We start from the raw sequence: 22,496 nt of genomic DNA on the forward strand, positions 1-22,496 counted from the left end.
AATCAAAAATGAAATAAAGATAATCATATTTGCTGAAATAGGTCTAATAGCAATTATAAGATAACGGTATATTTTTAGAGTTGGTTAAGGTCGTTTTGATGCTTTAGTCAAAGACAATGGTTCTAAACCTTCTTTGCCTTTATTCTGGAGATCGCGAAGATGTTGAACGTAATCAGCTTCCAAAATAGTCCTTGAGAGAGAGAGAGTCTTTATTTCCATCCAACCAAAATACATAACAAACGATGGCAATGACGGTGGCACAGAAAATACGCATGCACAGCAGGGCTGTGGAGTCGGTAAATTTTACTATCGACTCCACACATTTTCGATGGACCGACTCCGACTCCTGAGTCTTTAAATGTACCGACTCCTGAGTCTTTAAACCTACCGACTCCGACTCCAACAGTATTACCAATTTAATTTGAAAATTATATGCCACAGTGAAAGTTAAATAACTATCATATAACGTTAAACATATGCAAGCATATGATTGACGACGGCCTGCAAAATAGTTTCATTGTGGCACAGCTCGAATTATTCACTATATGCATGAAAGATTGCCTTTCTAAATATCCTTCCTTTTTTCATATTTTATCAGTTTTTATAACATGGACTCTCTAATAACCTAATACAGTGGTTCTCAACCTTTTACATCTCGCGGACCGGCAAAATTTCAAAAAATGTCTGGCGGACCGGTGAACTTTGAAAATTGAAATGAAGCCAAAATGTAAAGTGTGCAATCATATGGTGCTAGAGAGTGACATTTAGAGGGTTTTGATCGTAATTAATTATCTTCATGATAGCATCCATGTGATTTTAATTTTTATGGTAGTCAGTCTGCTGAGTCGAGGTCAAATTGTCTCGTCCAGATGAACGTGCTACCGCCAAGAGTCGTTTGCAGTCTTTCGCGCCAAAGGCCGTGGGTTAAACAGACCACGTCAACTCGAATAATATTTTTCTTTTTGATAATATCGAGAGAAGAAGCGTTTCGGAGTCGAACCAAGCACCTTCTCGTGCTACCTTTGCTCATAATCCACTGCGACCGAACGCATAGGCTACTCTGCCAACTACGAATACAATGCGCGCCGGAAGAAAATACCTCACTATACATGCAATCAGCGCCGAAAAAGCACTTCGTCGGCCCACCCCCCAAAACTTTGGTCTTGGGCCCAAAAGGCGCCAATGGCGAGAATTTTCGATCATTCATGACTGAATCGGTTTTCTCGCTGCCTAATTTTCGGCACGCGTTTCGGAGTCACATGTTAGCCTAAACTTAATTATGTAATGGTACGTCGTGGAGCGGTAATGGCTGACTCCGAAATGCCCATTTCTATTAATCATGCGTATTTTTCGGAGAAGGGCGCCGAATAAGCAAGACATTTAGTGACAATAAATCGCGTTAAGCGCGAAAAGAAAATGGCAAATGTTGGGAAAAGTTTTAAAAAAACGCTATCATTTATGTTCATTTGCAAAATAATTTTGGGCTCTTCTCAAGCACGGCCCCTCTCCAATTGGGCTGTTTGGGGTGCTCCAGTTACGGTCCTGCACAGAATGAATGAATCGAAAACGAATTATCGCGCAAACTGCGCTGTTTCGCGATGAGTCAGCTCGTACCTGTTCTGTACTTGTCGCTCGCATGTCGTCAAATGACACGTTTTGGACTTAATAAGTCAAATCGAACATGTTTTCAGCCATAATGTTACATCACGAAGTTTGAATCAGTTTAAAACTTCATGTTTTAATCAGTTTAAAACTTCATGTTTTAATCATTTTATCAATGGACAAGCCTTCAACATTGCATCTTGAACTTAAGGTATAAAATTGTAATATACCTGGCGGACGTCGCGGACCGGCACCGGTCCGCGGACCGGCGGTTGAGAACCACTGACCTAATATGTATGTATCATTCAAACACGATATAAAGCCCGTCCTGTATTATTAAAATGTAGATAAAACAATCGAAGTGTTGCTCTTGTGTATGAGTCAGCAACTATTACAGCGATGCATCTTACTAATTTTCTTATTACACACTGTACTGATTACAGGCACACACGCACACTCACTACTAATAGACATTGGCCATTCACAAAATTTAGGAAGTAGTCAAATAGCATATGTCTAGTCTACATGCACTTAGTCAAGTAATCAAGGACTAGGACTTAGTCTTTCTTAATCATTTGTTCGACCCAAGCAGCTAAGCTACACTACAAATATTTTTAATTTTGTCCAGTGGGAAGGAGCGTTTGGTTATATTTACATCAATTTTACAACCAGACGATATATTTGCTCTGTCACACACAATATCATGTATAATTCCAAAAATTGCATCAATTTGTGACTGCATCGCGAAGATGCATATTGCTTCTTTCTTCCTCCGTGCAACTGAATCGTAATTTGAAAAGAATGTCCAATTCTATCTATGTCAGGGGTGGCCAACGTATTCGACCAAAGGGCAACATGAGATTTACGAACCATTGAGCGGGCAACTTGAATGTTGATGACCTTTTTTTAATCATCCGATAGGAACGAACCGAATTAGGTAACATTGAAGACAAGATTTATATGACTACGGTTTAAAATTGATAACAATTATGGCATGAAAACTCCGTGTGCAACTGTACAGTGTGCAGTCATGCCCTGGTCGCGCGAAGCACGAAATATTTTCCAAGGTAATGAATGAATTAATTCGATCAATAAATATATATATTACTTGCATATATCGCCTCTGTATAGCAATGGGATCATTTGGCAGGACAGGATTATTTGGGGTTTTAGACATAGCAATATTGACGGTTTGAGCGAACAAGCCTCAGTGTGAGTGAGTGAGATAGTAAATCAGCACCAAAGTAACGCTCCGGCGACTATTTCGGGAGCTGAGCCGGAAAGTTGACCTTTTGGTTTAGTCAACCAACGTAGTGTGACAGAAAATCCATATTTATGGAGTTGAGACCACAAAGTCGCGAAAAGTTTACCATTATTGCGGAGTTTACTCCTGAAGCGTGTGTCGGAAAATTTTGAAAAGGTGTCCTTTTTTTCACATTTCCAAAACATGGTAACTCTAGTCCACTAGTCTGCCCAAAACCGCATCAAACAGGTACACTTGACTCTATATACATAGCCTGGCCGTGAGTAAGTCTGGGCATGCTGACCTTTTTTAGTAATCAGCCCCAATTTTTGAGCTGGGCCACGGAACGTTCTCAAATCGTAACATCGTTTCAGCTAGTGGGGAATAGTGATGTTGGGCACAGGAGAATAGCCAACTTTGAACAACAACAATATTTCGTAACTGAAACCCATTCCTGCATTTCCATACGCTTTACCAAGCCTCCTTCCGAAATCTCAGAGCAGATCGCGGGCCGCAAAATATGACTTCGCGGACCACGCGTTGGTGACCCCTGATCTAGACTGCACCTCTGATCTGTGATTCACGCCCTTCTGCAATTTTTTTTAACAGTTTAATCAACGATTAACAGCATTAACGTTTTTAGAGTAAAATTCAAAAACTCGCACGAAAATATATAATGAAAATTAATCTGTAATTGCACAGTTCTCATACGAACAAAAAACTGGGTGGTAAAATTATAACATCATAAGTCTTATCCGTAAAAATAGAGGTTGCATACCGCACACCGTAGTTGAAAAATTAAAGTACCATTTACTACTCATCACGTCTCACCTAAGATCGTACACCCGGCAATATCAGCGCGTACAGATACACTGCACATGCACAATGACACGAGTATTAATGGTTTCAGTTTGCCATATAGTCCAAAAATTTGCCAGTTGCAAAACCAGTATCATGCCCAGAAACTTCGGAAATCTCTTCAAAGTTTAGAAGAGGAAGCCGCCGCTTCTTCCAAGACTTCCCTCATGGATCGCATGGATTCCGCCAAATGCTCGCCAAATCGATAAGCGTCAGTCTGGGGACTGCTAAAATGCGCCGAGATGGCGAATAACACGTACTCCTCTTTGGGATTATAGCAAATGCCGTAGCCGTCTGGGACGGCCGGTCCGAACGCCATCGACAAGTCTGCTTTACACGGCACCTGTAAGGTGCAAAGAGATAAGGCGTAAAAGATGTGGTCATGCAGTCAGCATTCATGCTTTAAGCAGAAATGGAATACCCCATAATTAATTGAGTCGGTGGGGTTGTTCAGAATTGACCGAATTCAGGTCTTCATGAGTTCCGGTGCCAGAAGAGTTTGCCTCGAAATTCCTGTACATCATATTCCCCCCACCGGCTCGTTTCACACCCCTACACTAAGGGATCCCAACGGTCTATGACGGTGTTTCCCAGAGAAACCAAACTCGCAGAAAACTTTCATGATCAAGCCATATTGTAATAACGACTTCTCCATGTGTCTTGCTTATTAGCTATATAGTACAAACGCAGTAACCACGGATATGAATGAGGAAATGGTGCAAAGAAAATTTTTGTTGCAAGAATTTCACGATCGCTCTGGTGCCGTCATGATATATAAAATTATACCCTTCGCGCCCCATATTTCAAGAACCCCTGCCTTATACCTTAAATTCGTATTCTAGCTACTTTTTTCTGTAACTCATCCCTTGCATTTGTGTGCATCTTGAGCCTGAAGAATATCGGCTGAAAATGGGAGGTTCCCCTGTAATCTGAATGCCGCGATTTCACTTAGCCTAGTAAATGCAATAAATTACCAGGGTTTATACAGCTATTATGGTTTGGAGCAGAGACGGGCAACATACGGCCCGCGACGGGATTTTGAGCGGCCAGCAGAGAGATTCTACCCTGAAAGTTAAATTCTAATCTAAAAGTATTGACAAATTTTATGCGTCACAGCGACCTGAGAAAGAAGGTCATGGAACTACTTGCTCTGTTTGGGTCAATATACATTTGCGAGCAAACATTTTCGACCATGAACATTAACAAGACAAGGCTGCATTCTAATATCACTGATGTTCTCATGCAGTCTTTACTAAGGGTTTCCACATACCACATGCAGCCAGAGGTCAAAGAACTTGCTGGCAACTTTGATCGACCACACATGTCTGATTTACTTCAACAGCTATTGTTGAAAAATTCATTAAATACTGTTTTTGGTCTGTATTCTTCAAACTCAAAGTTTACATTAAATACGATTTATTCCTTGTAAAGGTGGATAAATACGCGATTAGTGTATCGATTCTGCAATCCGGCCCGCCAAGCACTCCATTTTCTCATACCCGGCCCGCCGACCGGAGAAGTTGCCGCCCCTGGTTTGAAGTGATACATACCCGCAATATAGATATGATTTTGAGTTCATGACACCATTTTCATATCGCACACTGCCTTAGAAACGCTCAAACTTACCTAAGACTGATAATAATTATATTCATCTGATTCGCCATGAAAAAGAATATAACTGTAAATGTGCCATCCCCTCGCACAGCGACATCATTAACATCCGTTGTTCAACAAATGTTTTGACGTCACCGTCATCGAAATTAAATTACAAACGAAGTGCTTCTGTCAACCGAAAATATGCGGGTTTAGTTCAATTTGGGTATATTATTCAAATGTGGAGTCAAAGTTTTGTGTAATGTCAAAAAATTCATAATCTGGAAGGCAGGTTTGGTTCTGCCCGGAGGTGGTCAAAGTAGTCAAGAAAGCTACTCAAGTAGAAGTAGCGACGAAACAATCTACTCAAGTACGAGTAGAAGTACTTCTTCCATAAGCAACCTAAAACTACTTGAAGTAGAAGTGGAATTGACTGACTTTAAATCTACTCAAGTAAGTGAGTAGTTGTGAAAACGATCGTAATTCGTTCACATAGATTGTCAAAAGGAGCAAATTGAGCTATGCGAAAGGTGCCGAGCTTGATTCATATTGATGCATACCAGTAGGTATACAATTTTCGACAGCATAATCATTCGTCCGCATCATGGGATGAAAATGATAGTATTGATATGGAAATACGGTACTAATTTTCGGTTTACTCGAACAGCACGTTTTAGAAAATGTCATGGTATGGCACCCTCCCCCATATTACAAGCCCTGTAGTTTAGTCGAAGAGAAATTCAGAAAAGTTGTATAGGATACGGTGTAATGCTTTGCGCGATTAGTTAACGTTAATAAAAAATATGCCGGATCGTAAAAATGCCATACTGTATAGCTTTATTTTTGGAAATTGAAGGCATTATTACACTAGCTTTTACACTTCAACATGTATGTTATCCAGACAAAAAAAACTGATATTAATTAGAACTCAAAGTGGCCTACATGATACTAGGAGTTGGAAGTGAAAGATAAATACTAGGGATGGTGTGAACGTGAGGTTCACGTTCGTGTTCTGTGTGTGAACCTCGTAAAATTTGAGGTTCACGTTCACAACAGAACCTTGGTAGGTTCTGCACTGTGAACCTTTTTCATATATTGCAATTTTCACTTCATTATAACATCTTTGGTTCAAATTTATTGACTTTCAACTTCGGGCCACTGTATGCATGGGGCTGGCAGCATAAACATTAAACACTAAACGAGCAGGCCCTTGACAATCTCAAAAATTTACTTGTATTGTTACAAAAGTTTGCTCGAAATATCCAACCTTCCGTTTGTGCATATTTATTGTCTCTGTGCTGTGAGCTTGACCCGCAATCACATGACATCAAGAGCGGAATACATTACATGTAGTCAGCAAATGATCGTTATTCAACCAATCAATGAAATTGATATCATCTTCTGATGTAAAAAATCTAGCAGGGGTACGGGGTCAATCTTGACTACATATGTATACTGTATCATAAAAACCAAATCCGTGCGACTGGGGTGTTGGCTATACTGCTGTATAATTTGTTGATCGGTAGCAAGTTAGAAACCCATTTTACACTCTGCTCAATATCCATGTGGCAATATATTGTCCGATCAGGTCGAAATTGTTGGCAAAGCGACGCAAGATATTGATTTTATGGGATTATTATATCATTTGATTGCCCCAGCTGATACATTTGGCGACGTTTCAAACGTCAATATGTACTTAAGTACTGAGCTATTATGTGGCAGTAGATTAATATAGGCAATCACCTAATTGAAGTATGGGGTTTAAATTAGCAATATGACGTCACGTGACGTCATGAGGTTCACGTTCGTGTTCACACAGAACCTTTCAAAAAGGTTCACGTTCACACGAACCTGAACCTTTCAGAGGTTCACACCATCCCTAATAAATACTACCTTTAAAAGCGGAACATGTATTTCATGTCTTTAGTCCAGAAAGTTTCGAAGGTTGGTATGCTAAAACAGCTATAAAACTAAAAATAAGTCAGAGTCCACTTTTCGAGATTAGGACACGCCATGGACTGCTAGATTACGCTATGATAAGTAAATGCTACATTGCGAAACATCAGTTTCAAACGTTATGATGAGCCATAGTATTATATACTGTGATGAAATATTTGATATGGCGAAGGGCGACAACGCGGTGTGAACAGAACCACGCTAACCCGTTACCTAAATTATAATCACCGATACTATCGTGAAATTATACTGGTTACCTTGTAGCCACTGCGCGCGAAGTGCGACGAAAATTCTGGGCTTCACTCAAATTTTATGATAATTAAATGTTGATACTCCGTGAAAACAGCCCCGAAATTCCTCAGGCTATCTTCCCGTTTGGAGGATTAAACTACTTCTACTTGACAGACTGAAAATAGCGATAAGTAAGTAGATCACAAAATATTACGAAGTAGAAGTAGAAGTAGCGAAAATCAGATCTACTTGAGTAAGTACCAGAAGTAGAGGAAAACGACTTGAGTAATTCGAAAAAGTAGCAGTACTTCGTTACTGACCACCTCTGGTTCTGCCCCGCAACTGCGCCTACGGTCACTTTCGTTTAACAGTACGGTAAACCAACTGCGGCAAGCGCGAGTACCTGGCTCGTTGACAGGTTGAAATGCAAAGAAGTCTCGTATGTCGGATCCATGAACATTTCCGGGACGTTTTGCTTCATCTCCAGCGCCATCAGCTTCAGGCCGAGGAGATGTCGGTCGATGGCTTGACCTGAAACGGCGTCGCTTGTGTACTGCCTGTGCGCTGAAATGGCTTCGCGCAGCAATTCCGCTTTCTGCTTCACCTGAGATAGCGAACAAGGCGGGTTAGACGAGGCAATTGCGGTCGTAACTGTGGCTGTTCAAAAAACACTTTTCCTTCAGATTTCACTTGATGAAATTGTTAGGATGATTAAAAAGACGCTATACACCAACTTTGGCTCAAATCCAGCCAGTAGAAGCGAGATTTTTGCCATAGAAAGTTCTGAAGTTATCATTAAAAAATAAAAAATAAAAATTTCAAAATTTTCCTGTCGACCCCATAAAATTGTTAGGCTGTCAGTAGAGATGATGCATACCAAATTTGACTCAATTCCAACCTCTAGAAGCGAAGTTATTGCAGGAGAAAAATTTCTAATTCCATGATTTTAAAATAAATAATTAAAGATTTAGTCACCGTAAATACTATTTTATTCAAATCCAAATCAAGACTGATCAACAAGAAGTGAACAAGCAGTCAGCATCCAGATTCACCGAAGGCCAGCCCAGCACGATATTAACCTGGTGAGTACCGAGCAGCTCCGAATTATCTCATCACTAGGAAGATTTCGTTTCGCCTAAAAACGGAATATTTCGATCGAAAAAGGTGAAATCTTGGTTAATTTTTACCTTTATAGAGTTAATTTTGACAAAATGTTGCCCTTGTGTATGTAAATTAGGCGTTTACGCACACAACGTTAGAATTGTACTACTTTTCTTCATTTCTGGTTGGAACCGTCTGTCCTTATGAAGTAGCATGGCCTGAAAGAACTTTTTGACTCAGAGATGAAAAATTTTTGCAAGGAAAAAACAATATTTTGACGAAATCCGGGCATATGAAGAATTCCAGTAGTTGCATTTGACATTATTTATGGTACAAATACTTAAAATTTGTCGTCTACTCTGTAACGCCCGTCAAAGTTCACGAAAGGACTGCACAAGTCACAAAAGAGTTTGATATTTGGGTGCGTGCGAAACTTTCTTGGAAACTTTCGCGCATAGTTTGACAACTTCCGCATTTCGAAAAGCAAAACCGAAGCAAGAGCTGCACCGTACCCACAGTTGCCATGAAAGCAGTCAGCATATTGAGCATAAAACCATGCCACCTAATTGTTTCGTTAGACCGTTTATGTTTCACAATGAGCAGACAACGGGCCTTCTACAACGGCAGGCCAATCAAGTAGGCTATAAGCTGTAGAACGTCATATGACAAGTGCACCAGCAGTGCAATCATGTGTCATACCAACGAAATTAGGTTGCAAAAATTTTTTTGACCTAATGCCATAATTTTAACAAAATCTTGAGTAAAAAATAATCGGGCTGCTAATGACACGAAAAACATTTCAATTCCACCCAGTTCTTATAAAAATATCACTAATAAGAGTGAGACAAAGATATATCAAAACGAACTTTCTACTCTCCAGCATCCGAAGTGTAAGAAATAGTTTTACTCAAAAACTGTTACGTAGAAGCAGTCTAAAACAAAGCTGCTTGAGTAATTACAAATCTCAAATGAAGTGCATGTTGCAAAAAACAAAGCCCCTGGAGAGTAACAAGAAATAGAAGCAGGGTACATTGCTAAAGCAGCGTCTGTTGAGCGGCATCGATCTCAACTTACCGGGACCGTTGCGTTGAGCATAGCTTCCGAAAACGCTTTAGATGCGTTCGTGCATGATCGGATGGTGTCGGTTCGTCCGAGTCTGTAACGCCGTAGCGACGCACTTTCGTAAGTAGCACACGTACTCCCGTGCATCTTCATATAAGCTAATTGCAAGGCAGCCTGAGAAAGGTGCATGGGTTGGACTCGATACAAGACACTGTTTACTATCGTTCAAACTAATCCAGGGAGCACTCATGCAAATATTAGGAACTATGGTATCGGCACGGTAAAACTTTGCAGTTTTGTGCTTCAGTGTACTAAGAGCCAGTACAATTAGAGAGATACCACAGCAGGAATTGCAACACACAGGGCCCAACGTAAATTGAGATGTGGTATAAATCATTACATATTGATACTGCAATGGAGATCAGGGTTGCCAGATCACATGGAGCCGTCACAGTCAAACTCCCCCACTTCTGTGGTCAGTTAGAGGTTCCTAGTGAGGCCATAAATAGACTTATAATATTACTACGGTAGTGGTATTACCTATTTCACCATATTGTAGGCATTTCTAGAAGCAGTAAAACCTATAATATACAGACGTGGTCCATTAGTTTTTGCCTGCTTGCACTACTGCCTTGAGTGGTTATGATTGGAGCAGTTTTCCACCGTTAGATGAAACTAGGCCTTTTTACTTCGCTAATCGCTGATTCTACTGGTACTTGAATGGAAATTTACAGCTTACTTTTACTTTCGCTTAGTACCAAGGATGATTACTTTGACCGATTTCATGAAATAATGAATGAATACAGGGCATATACTACAGCACAATAAGTCACAACTGCATTCGAAATGATGGTAAGTCAGTGGTTTGGTGCATAATCTGTGTATTACATTGCCAGACAATTTTGCCGTAAAGCCTATATATTTTCACGGACTAATATGGTTTGGCCGTAACATACTATTATTAGGTGGTCAACAGTCGGAGAATGCAGTCAAATTTCAACAATGTGACTGTAAAAACTGCAAAATGGCAACCGTGGTTGAGAATTGAGATCTACAAAATAAATCATACCAATCTTACCTGTATGAATGCATCTGGACTCATTTTACTCGATTTCGGAAAATTTTTACCAAAGTCCGTAAACCGTAGGCAGTTCATCTGTATGTCGTTCACGACTCTGCAAGCACACAACTATTAAGAAATCTTTACCAACTGTCGACAAAATCGGAACTTACGCATCCAGACTTTCACTTGCCACATCAATAGCTTTTTCTATATCAGGCGACACATTGAACGCAAGCTTCTGAGGCCTAGACAGGGCTAGCTTAGGCGTTTTCGGTTGCTCAGGTGGACTTTTGCTGGAAAGACCGCAACATGAAACCAATGTGACGTAATACCACAATAATACTTACCAGTATGTGTATACGTGATCTAATAAAGATGCTATCGGAGGCCCTTCCGCCGTTGAATGCTCGTACACAATGCCGACTCCGCCATCAGGACCTGAAAGTGACTCAACGTCAACTGTCGCATTCGTGTATTTCCATTTACAATATAATCGACAGCCTTTGGGATGTCTATTGATAGATATAATCAGACCAATTCCACACACGATAGTCTCATAGCATCGCAACATTGCTACATATGTCCCCAATTTCTCACAATTGACCAGACCAATATAGTTCTGGGTATCCCCGTAACCGGCGTAACACGCATAGATTTGCACTGTATGGTTTGGACGCTGTGATAGGTCAAGTGAGGTTTCAAGACTTCTACATTCGGAAAAAAAGTATCTAAATCATATTTTCCGTTGAAAATACAACTCTTAATTGAAGGGGTCGTACAATTTCGGTTCTTGAAAAAATTTGACTGTCACTAATCGAGTAATTGAATCACGTGCAAGACCTAATCACCACCGATACAGTTTCAGTTGAGAATAAAACAAAGTTGCTCAATATACCGTCCCCACCACCACAAAGGCTCAACGACAAAATCTATTTCTGTAATCCAGCTTTGATACCAGGCTCCACATTTCCACCGTACGAATTACAATTGTACTTCAAGCAGGGTTTTGTTAAAAATTCTACTTTTTTGGACAACTCAAGCGGCCACGTTTTTAGACTACTACCATTTCTACTGAACAAGAACTAGGAGAGAATTTCAAAATACGATCTCTTCGCCTCGATTATTTAAAGTCTCATGCCAACGATGTCATATAGGATTGATGGATTGTTGATATACAATGCTCTTTCCAATTTTCTACTAGTTTGACGATTACACCCGAAGATTGTCAGCCAGAAATATTCGCGTTTTTATCAATATCAATATATCACCAAATTGTGTATTGAAGTTCTGTGCCTCCAAGAACCTCTTCACGCGCAGAATTGAGAATATACTACAAGGTCGCATTTCAACAACATTTCCACTCACAGACAACAAACTGCAGCGTCTTGTCAAACCACCGATTGGCGGAATTCTCGTCACTTCCGCCTCCGTGGAGCGCTCTGAGCGCCATGTCCGCGGTCCAATTCTCCTCGGTGGGCGCCGGACTGGCTTCGTCCAAGCACACCATGAATATGGATCTTTGAATCGCGCGCATCGACCTCTTATTCGTGGGATCTGTGCATTGCGAAAGGCAACAACTGTTAGATCAGTGGTTCCCAACGTGGGCGATATCGCCCCCCAGGGGGCGATTTGTCGGTCCAGGGGGGCGAAAATAGCCAAGGGGGCGATAGGGGGGCGAAAATGGACGAAAGGGGCGATAGGGGGCGATTGCGCGTTGAAATGGCTATATTGGCGCTCATGACCATAACTGCCACACCCAAACCCTCAATTGGGATGGGGGGCCCGCAGTTTTTTCGCGAATTAACATTATTTAAATTATAAAGTGTTATTTTGGAAATTAAGGCAACTTTTTCCAAAAAATTTTGCGCTGCGCGCCATTTCATGGTCACATGTTTATTGCTTATTGGTTACCCTTCCTCCAAGAAATAATACGCATGAGTTATCGAAATGGGCATCTCGGCGTCAGCCATTATCGTACCAAGACATATAAAGTTTCAGGCCATGTAACATGCGACTCCGAGAAGTGTGCCAGAATGAGAAAACCTTAGCTGAAAAGGACTGCCTTTATGCCGACCGACTTTGATATATATACTATATACATATATAGATTTAATTGTCCATGGGCGCCTAAACGGCTGGCGCCAAATGTTTCTGTCCTGGCAATCGAAACCGCACAAAAAATGCCATCTCGCAGAGAAAAATTAATTGCCAGTTCAGAAATACTAATATGAAATCTTGTGCGTCTTTTAGTTTAGTACGTATGGGCGACTTGAATATCTTTTGACATAGCAGACAGGCCCCGAAATTTCATTACGTAACGAAGTCATTATACCCACGGACCCTACATTTTCCAAGACACCTCACTCAGCTTTACCGGTAAATCTGAATAAATGAGCAAAGAGAGGATAAAAAATTGACAGCAATATATATGCAATTCCCGATCATATTGACCGATTCAATCATGAATGATAGAAATTGTTCGCGCTGTGCGCGAATTAAGCTGACTAGCTGAAGAGTCCAAAAATTTGTGCTGAGAAGTAGCGGTAAAGAGGTATCGGGGGAGTTGGGTCTGAGGGGTGCAGAAGTTTGCTTTATCGCCGTATGGAGGAGGGTCAAGACCAACGTATTGGGGTGGGGGATGACGAAGTGCTTTTACGGTCCTTTTGGAAACAAGTCGGAGAAATCACCTTTTTTGTTAGTCAACTCACCAAAATTTAGCTGGAAAAGTGTAATTTCGAGGTCTAGCCGAAAAGTTGACCCTTTTTCTTAGTCAAATCGCCGGTTATTTCAGTCTGTATGCCCATTTTTCGGTTCCCAATATTTGGGGGGCGATGATCTGTCTGGAGTTTGAAAAGGGGGCGATGAGTCGAAAAAGGTTGGGAACCACTGTGTTAGATTATAAAGGTTGTATTGTAAGGACTCGACTCAAGTCATTGTGCACGACTCAAGCAAGTCCTATAATTCGACACATTCTATATGACTTACTCAAGTTTTGTATATCAGCAACGATAGTTCAAAAATAGGTACAGAAACTGGCTTTTATATGTTTAGAACTACAAAATGAGTATATTATGAACAGTAAACACTATAACTTGCAATCGGACTTAACACAGTGACTCGGACTTGACTCGGTGGTGAATTAAAAATACTCGACATGACAGCGAACTGACTTGTGACCTTGTGATTTGGTTACAACCCTGTAGTCGGGCGCGTGCCTTGACCTCCAACAAACCCCTGGGTTTCATGTAAACCCCCGGTTACGAGCCACTGCGCTAAGCTCTGAAATCTCACCAAGCCCCGGTTAATTTCATGGTGTTACCTTTCATCAGGATTTTGGCGGCCCGGCCCCAATTGTTTCGCCCATCCGACGTCAAAATTCCGACCCCGACGTCACGTTGCGTTGAAGCGTCGACAATCTTGTTCAATTGCTCTTCCAGTTGTTCAATGGTAAGAGGGGAGCCGTCATTGTTGTACACCGACAATTGAAAGTACTGCAAGGCGTAGGTTTCATCATTCATAAAGAATATTTAATAACTGATTGGTGGTAAAGAATACAGCTTCAAAAGTACGCTCATAGAAAACGTTTATAACTCAAAAAAGTTTTCGTATGTCCCTTATCAAGAGTTGCACGATAAAGGAAATAAAACAAAGTCGAATTCAAAACCAAATGGAGAATGTCGCGCATAGGTATAGCAACAAGCCCCCTTAATTATGAGTGTACTATTGTTCTGATATGCCTGCAAACATGTGTACTACGCACACACATCATACAACTTCCCTATAAGAGATTGTAAAATTGCATTTGAGAGCCGTCAACAAACAGTAACTTGAATTGTTCAAGAAAAAAATTATATAAATTATGACCACGAGTCTTGAGCTTGTTAAAGGCCGCCAGTGGTTTTTTATTGTAGTAGAACGATTCCAAGGGATTATGGAAGGTAGCCCAGAGAACTTCAATACAAAATTGAATATGATATTCATATTTAGTTCAACACGAATCACTCGTCAGGGGTGATCGTCAGCATCTAGTGAAATTTTTACAAAGAATATCACTGGGAGATAAAACTCAAATATTCAAAGTGAACAGATGGCTTACGATCAATGTACTATCCTTATACTATACACAAACTCGACTCTTCTACGTATGCCTTGCATAAGCCGCCAATGGTTTTCCATCAACAGATTGTGTTCTGACTAAAGAAACAAAATCCCTTTTTATGCAAATGCTAAGAGTCTTACTACCAAGAGTCCCTTTTAATAGAAATACAAAAATAACGTTACGAGCAAGCAAAACTTACATGATTATTTTTTACAACCACAATATGTTGCGGTGGCCTCCAAGATCTTGCATAGTTTTCAACTTCGTCTCTCTTCACGCCGGGAATTCGGCAGGCAGAAAGAATTTTATAATACTGGTCCATACACATTGGCTGGTTCCCCAGCTTTTCAACGGGCAAAGTCTCGCTGAACACACACAAATAAATCTGTGTTATTTCTAAATATATCAGCGAATCTTGGAGGCAATCAGGTTAACAAACATATTGGATGAACTCTTACCTAGTTAGTTGATATAATAAGTCATGTAAAAGAATCAATATGTCACCATCAATTCATGGCACTGCTTGTCTTACACGCAATACATGGTACATACGATCATTAATTTCTCTATCGTTTTCAAATAGTTGGCTTTTCTTCCGTGACAAAATAGTTTCGGATATTGCGTCATATATAATTCAAATTCTTATCTGCGCAGCCTTGCTGCAGAAATCGGCCATCTTTCTTAGGCAGAGGTGTGTCATTATGCAATCCAGACATAACACGCCACTACTGTCTAAATGTCACAGGCACAGACAAATTCAACTTTGTAACACACGATTCCTGAAAGCACGCGCTGCAGAAAATTGTGTTGAGTGTAGAATCAGGAATTCAACGCAGCTACATTCGCATTGGTCATGAGACTTTGGTTAATGCAAATTATTGCCAAACTGAATCTCATGCAACTACATTCGCATCAGTCATGAGACTTTGATTAGTGCAAATCATTGCCAACTAAATTTCATGGTTTGCAGCTATATAAAATTGAGCGGTAAGATATTTTACGGCATGTAGCATAATCAATGATAGCTGAGCATGAACAGACAACATACTATTGTTAGAGTAAACAGTAGTGCGTTGTAAATGAAAAAATTACAGCCTATAATACAGTTGTGCAATCAGATATGCTAGCAAAACGTACTAGTTCAGCAAAACTCACTTGTCAATATCGATCTTATAGTCCAGCACACCGGCTATCAGCTTGGCGGCGTGCTCGACTTGACCCTTCGCACCGCGGAAAGCGTAGCGAGGAAACATCACAGACGGACTCACATTGACAACAACTGGCATGCGGTAGTCAAGATAAGCAGCATTTAACCACCATTCGGAAAGCTGCAATAAAAGTGTTCTGTATTCACACATAAAAAACGAATATAATTTATCGCCATCAGACTTGCGCACTTTGAAAAGACAGTAGTTTGTACAACTAAAACTGCTTCCTATTAAAAATTCAAACTAAAACTACCCACTTTCCAAAATCCATAAACAGAACTTGAAGTACTGGTAATCAAAAAACCAGTATCGTAGATAGTTGACAGTCAAATATCTAGATTGGTAGTCTGTACACGGCTGATAGAATGCACTCTACCGAAATATATGTCCACGATAGTTAACAAGACCTTGCTATAGTCTTCTAGCTAAAATTGGAAAGCTAAAATCTCGGAGTCCCAAATCAATCTTATTCGGGACAGATTGTGACACGTAGTTCAACAAGTAGGCGTACTTACTACTACTTCATCTAACAGTTTTCAGATATTTCCCCAAAACCAGGCCTAGGAATACTTGCTTTTATACTTGCTTTTATACTTTGGATGTCACTACTTAGCCTATACTTGCAGAGGAATTAAAGTTACTTAGACTCGAGTACCAACAGATCACTACTTCTGCCGCCTCTGGCCTATTCTCATTTCAACTAGACCACCGCACCCAATTTTCCATCCGGTTAGCTCTTTGCTCCAATTTCTCTTGCAAGATCTCTCCCAGCCCACCGGCCTTGCCAAATTCCTTGACGAGCGATTTCGTGACATCGAGTTGATTTTCGTCCACCAGCGGCTGGACCGCGAGGACATACCTGGCAGCAAATCAAAAATGAAGGAACCGTGTTTGCCACACGGCGTAACCAAATTCCACGCACTTTTCCAAGGTTTGCTGCAAAGGAGGGACTGGAAGACGTGGTAACGATTCCTGGTGGCGCAAAAACCTGTTGGGTGCCGGTGGTAGATGGTTCGGCATTGTCTTCCAGGGGCCGAGTGACCCGTTTACGACTTGTCTGATCTGAAACAAGACCACTGTGAGTCTGTGACTATGACTACCATTCTTAAATTAAGATATCACATCGACAAGATTGAGGGGGCACTGGCTCTAAATATGGCCTCAAAATAAATTCGAAAGTTTGAAAAAACTATGGCAACAGATGTTTTTACATCACCTTAAAGGGAGACTGCTTAATTGTGGGAACGTACAGCAGTGAAGAAGTATCATAAGTGCAATAAAACCACTCATGAAAATCTTTTAACTGCAGTTCGAATAAGCTGGCTTTCCGTGGGAAATGGACGCCGCCCAAAGTTGTTTCACATTTTCAACTTCATCATATTTAGCATGCAGCGAGCCTTCAAAGCAGGCTTTCATCAACAATACGGCGCAATACAAATGGAATATGTTCCACTATACAGCCAAGTATTTCAGAGGCTGTATTTTTCAAGAAATTCACGCCAGATTTCATATGTTACGTGCCTTGATTAAATATCTTACAATTTACAAGGCTTAATCTGTCTGTAATCCATATCGACAGCTGAAAACGCATTTCAAAAAGTTCATGTACGCACTACCACTACCAGTCATCTACTGGTACCTGTGATTTCACCCTACGCCGCACTGGAATGCTTTGGCTTATTGATTGGTTACTCTCGGTTGAACCGGGCACTTCGCTTTTCAAGCACGAGCCTCTGCAGCCCATGTCCGGCTATGCTTTGGTAAATGCTGTAGTGAAACTTTCTAGACAGGCCATCTGGAGAGACTGTGACGATGTTCCATGATGAATACAGTATACAGGCAATATTTCATCATCAATACACATCAAAGCTATTAATATTACGTAACAGAAATGATCAAACCTGTTGTGTGTAATGTCTGAACGCTGTGCTGCACACTACCTGACAGTATACTAAGAACAAACATTTATATCGCTCATGGTCTCGTCTCATTCCAAAGTTCAAAGCATTACTAACTAATCTTCCACGACTGAAAACATTCATTTGAACTTCCATGCCGAATGAACTTGATCTAAAAATAAATCTGTAATACAGATTGCCCAAAAGAATTTTTTCTCACATAAAAGACTGCCATGCAGACTTTGACCTGTTTCAACAAGAGAGATGTGTTGACTATGCCAAAGGCTACAAGTTGAGTCACACGACTGAAATCTACCTTCATTATTGTTGTTATCATCCAAAAGAGACCTTGCAGACAATTCCTGTTACTAACATCAAAGAATTGACATTAATTTTAGAAAATATGTTAGCGGCTTCAATTCATCTTCAATAACATCTAATCTCTAGCAAGCTACTTTAATAGTCACACTAATCCAGTATTCTTCACTAGCAACTACATCACACTCTCCTACAATGTATAGAAATGCTATCGAATATCCTTGTCTACTCACAACAGGCAACCTGTTTGAACAATCTAACTTATATGTCGTTCAGTCTACTACAAGGGCTGTAGAGATTCCTGTAGCAATGCGGGAATTTCTAACGCTCATAATAAATCGTTGACAAACTGTAGTTAGTTAAGCCTTTTACGCATAACCATTCCTTATCATACTGCATCCTACAGCATGACAAGATTTATGTTAAAATATTAACCTCGGCTAACAAACCATATCCTCATATCCTCATATCCATAATTAATCTGTTTTGAATGCAGATATCCTTGCTCTCTCCTATTTCAGGCTTCAAAGAAGTGAATTCGAGAAGAGAAGTGACGTCATTATTGTTTCGATATTCAATCTTTCGCAACCACAATGTTGTTACCTTATGTGGATCGCGTAAACAGATAGTTTAGACGACCTAAGCATGGAATGCTCAGAATATTCTGAATAGCACCGAACAATACAAAGGATTCTACATTCGGGTTGAGTAAAAACAGTACATACAAGAACCAGCCTATTCAATGATGATATGTAAGTGATAGTACCTACAAAATATATTTGTGACTAAGAATCTTGCTTCTACTAAGGGGACTCTGACACTGGAATTACTCAATACAATATGAAGGATATACCAATGTGCTATAAAATTTAAGATGTTGCCACTATAAATTACAATTGGAAGGTCTACATTCATATTCTAAATGGGAGTCACATTCTCAATAACCAGAACATGCATCTCCAATCCTCAAGGCCTACAAATTTCTACCCTAACCTCAAGAAATACTCACAAGGAAAAAGGCAGCGGATCGTTCAACCAGGTGGTCCAAAGTTCATTAGAACAAAGTGCATAAACTTAAATACTGCATTAAAACAAACTGGTTACTGAATCGATATGACAAGGCAGAGATCCGGCGCTGATGAACCACAACAAACAGGTATACAGCATATTTACAAGAATATCTGCCATTTCATCATATGCAACAGCATGCTTTGTTAACCATTACCTAAAGCTTGTAACTGTTTACTCTCTCCTAAGCCACACTATCAAGGTGAATGAACTTACTCAACACACAAGTCGTGTACATACATAACCTTTTAAACTGCCTGCATAAAACATAACTAATATATCGGTACTGACAAACCTATCCAATAAATACCTTCATCCAACTGTACAGAAGGCTAAAGTGACCTTTCAGATGACAAGGAATACTGTCTATTCAGAAACAGTAATCAGTTTATTCAAATGGATAGGATGGTAGACTTCCAATGTCATTTATTGTGAAAAAGAGAGCTGGATATTTTAAGCTACATAATACACACTCGCGCACGTAATTGTGACGTGTTCTGCATAACGTCATGTCATTACACAGAATGCATTTAATAAATAGGCTACTATGCAACCATTGATGAGGTGACACATAGCTCATCTTTGAATCATATGACTTACTCTATTCATCTTTGACCACCATTGACTGTAACAACATTACTTAAATCTTGAGATTACGGCTACAGTACTCAGCTCCAATCAATGTGAGTTGTGACTTGACTACTCAGGCCCCCACCAATGAAGCTACATTTCCTGTGAACCATCATTGCCAAAATTTTCTAAACTTTTAAAACTACAAACTACCCGTACTTAATAACTTCCAACCTCATTCCAATGCTCCGAACATTCGCAAGTATTATTACACGGCCGGTAAATGACTCTGTCTGTACTCCCATGCTGAATGAACTTGATCAACCCAATGTGTTTTAAAACTGGACACACAATTCCAATTTCAGAAAGTACAGTACATAATGTACTGTTGAACACTCGTACAGTCAGCACACCAGTCAAATCAGTAGGCCTACAATCAATCACAAGAAATGAGAGCTTGCTTAATGACAGAGCAAAAAAATCAATGATATGTGAATATCATGTTCATTCTGTAAACAATAGTCACAAAATTACATACCGCAAGTCAATCTTCAAGCTACAATATGGATGGCACAGAGAATGAGCATGACCATTACATGAAACATCAATTATTAAGTCCTGTCTTGACCCTATGTGTGATTACTTCTGAGTCATCAAGTTTGACCGGTTATAAGCCTTGTAATATTGAGTATTATCGAACATATGGCTGAATGATAGATTTGCAACATTACAAGAGCACAGTGTCATTTCCTTCGCTGACTATTGGTGAATACTTTTCCACATTTTAAAAAGATAGGCTACCTAACCTGTGTGCCTGTGTCATCACTAATTAATAGATACGAACATATAGAAGCTAAATTAAATTGAAAATCACAATTTACACATCACATGTATCCAAAAGATATAGTCTAATTATTTTCTGTGGAGCCATCAACAACTGAATTAAATTTTTGTTTCAAGTAGTTAATTTACGAATATATATGCTTTCTATCAAACTTGAGCTTTGCGATACATGTGAAAATCTTGTAAAGTACCGTATGCTACAAAAGGCAAATTAAATAAATAACAGACTACTATATGGTATTCAGTCAAATGCTGATTAGATGATACAGCGCATATGGATTCAAAGGAAGTAAACTTATTCTTAAAACTCTCTTTAAATAGAATAAGGACCGCCATTTCAATTGTTTCCTCTTCAGGTTTCAATTGTTTAAATTATATTGCACACAGTATTAGTTCAAATTGAAAATAGCAAAATTGAAATTCATTATTGTAATGCTGAGCACTGTTCTATAAGTTATGTATACATTGCAGATGGTCCTTCTGAATGACCATACCGCAGTTCACAGAGACGGACGCATCATCAGTACACTGTATTGTTACTTTGACAATCATTAGTGGGTTGGCTAATCCTATCTGGTGTGACCAGAACGCAAAGTAAAATGAAACTGGTATTAATCAAAAGGTGCTGTCACACTGATTATGAAAATGTTGATTAAAATCTGTGCAGTGCGATGGAAATCTGGAATTACCCAAAAAAGTTTGAAATTGGCATTGTTCCGAATGATTCGAGGGCTGGAACACAATATCCAAGTTGTGCCTATAGTACTGACTGTGACGTCATTGGGCATTGACAACTCTCATAGGATTTTGCATCCAATCAATTGCTGTATACGTGAACACATAATAATACAAGAAGTCATCATATTTTGCATCGTCACGCTATTACAAATTTGGATAAATAGTTAAATAAGAATGATAACACAATAGTCCATGTATATGTATATCCTCATTGAATTTACAATCAATGCATATTATTGCACACTTTTCTGAAAATAACAGGCCTAGCTACCGGTAGTATTGGTCTGTACATATACGGTAACTAATTGCATTGCAATTGATGTAGTGATTTGAACCAATGATAATATTGCCAATAAATATGACTCTGATCTAGAACTTTTGAACAAATGATAATGCCCGTTACAACAGGTTTAATTGTTCTATTTAAACTCAATTCAATATAGAAGCTCAATGAAAATCTGATGGATAAATGTTCAAAGGACCAGGATGGAGTGAGGAGACCGAGTGATCGTCTAGTCAGCTACAGCCTGATTGGATATAGGTACGGTCCACAAAGTTTTAGGTTAGTTCGGCTTACGTGTTAATCAGAAATAAATATAGTGCGGTAATACATCCACATAAACGATATATACATGAACTAAAATCAACGGAATCGTATCCTACCAGAGCATGTTTTGCGGATCGTGACAGCATATTTTCTGCGTTATGGTGCTGGATCGCTACCTCCTCGCTCCTTGGAAACGATCCGAGTCCGCCCGAACGTAATTGAAGGAAACCAGCAGATTAAAATTAGGCCAAAAACAGCAACAGGAGATATCCAAACAAGCAACAGCTGTCTCTACGCCTTTTCGCCTTTGACCCTAATATTCAGCGAAGCGAAACCAGGGTACTTTTGCAACAACTTTGTTTTTATGTAGTCGAGCATTGTAAAAATAATTTCCGATGATTCATTATTTTAATCGTTTTCCCTTTTATGTTATCTCCTGTTACTTATCGTTCATTGTACGTACCTCTTGTACGTACCTCACGTGATCTATGCTAAGTT

General features: G+C 39.8%; 1 protein-coding gene and 2 long non-coding RNA genes across 3 annotated transcripts; all 3 read right to left on the reverse strand.

The window, feature by feature from the left end:
• Window positions 1–3,433: 3,433 nt before the first annotated feature.
• On the reverse strand, window positions 3,434–22,302 carry LOC145439617 (carnitine O-acetyltransferase-like). The gene is made up of 14 exons (XM_080317124.1): window positions 22,115–22,302; window positions 17,656–17,820; window positions 16,939–17,078; window positions 16,731–16,875; window positions 15,964–16,136; window positions 15,008–15,173; window positions 14,029–14,200; window positions 12,075–12,263; window positions 11,057–11,147; window positions 10,880–11,002; window positions 10,725–10,821; window positions 9,659–9,820; window positions 7,887–8,087; window positions 3,434–4,046 (listed from the first exon to the last, which is right to left on the reverse strand). The coding sequence occupies exons 2-14, from the start codon at window positions 17,758–17,760 to the stop codon at window positions 3,825–3,827; spliced, it is 1,986 nt and encodes a 661-aa protein (XP_080173250.1). The 5' UTR covers window positions 17,761–17,820; window positions 22,115–22,302; the 3' UTR covers window positions 3,434–3,824.
• On the reverse strand, window positions 4,453–7,880 carry LOC145439644 (uncharacterized). Its single transcript, XR_013915305.1, has 2 exons — window positions 7,187–7,880; window positions 4,453–6,271 (listed from the first exon to the last, which is right to left on the reverse strand). It is a non-coding gene; the product is annotated as an uncharacterized LOC145439644 (long non-coding RNA).
• Window positions 13,258–14,022, reverse strand: LOC145439645 (uncharacterized). Its single transcript, XR_013915306.1, has 2 exons — window positions 13,381–14,022; window positions 13,258–13,298 (listed from the first exon to the last, which is right to left on the reverse strand). It is a non-coding gene; the product is annotated as an uncharacterized LOC145439645 (long non-coding RNA).
• Window positions 22,303–22,496: the final 194 nt, after the last annotated feature.

The sequence above is a fragment of the Botryllus schlosseri genome, chromosome 5, assembly GCF_051294905.1.
Source record: "Botryllus schlosseri isolate E-star chromosome 5, Bs_hap1, whole genome shotgun sequence".
NCBI classification, from domain to species: Eukaryota; Metazoa; Chordata; class Ascidiacea; order Stolidobranchia; family Styelidae; genus Botryllus; species Botryllus schlosseri.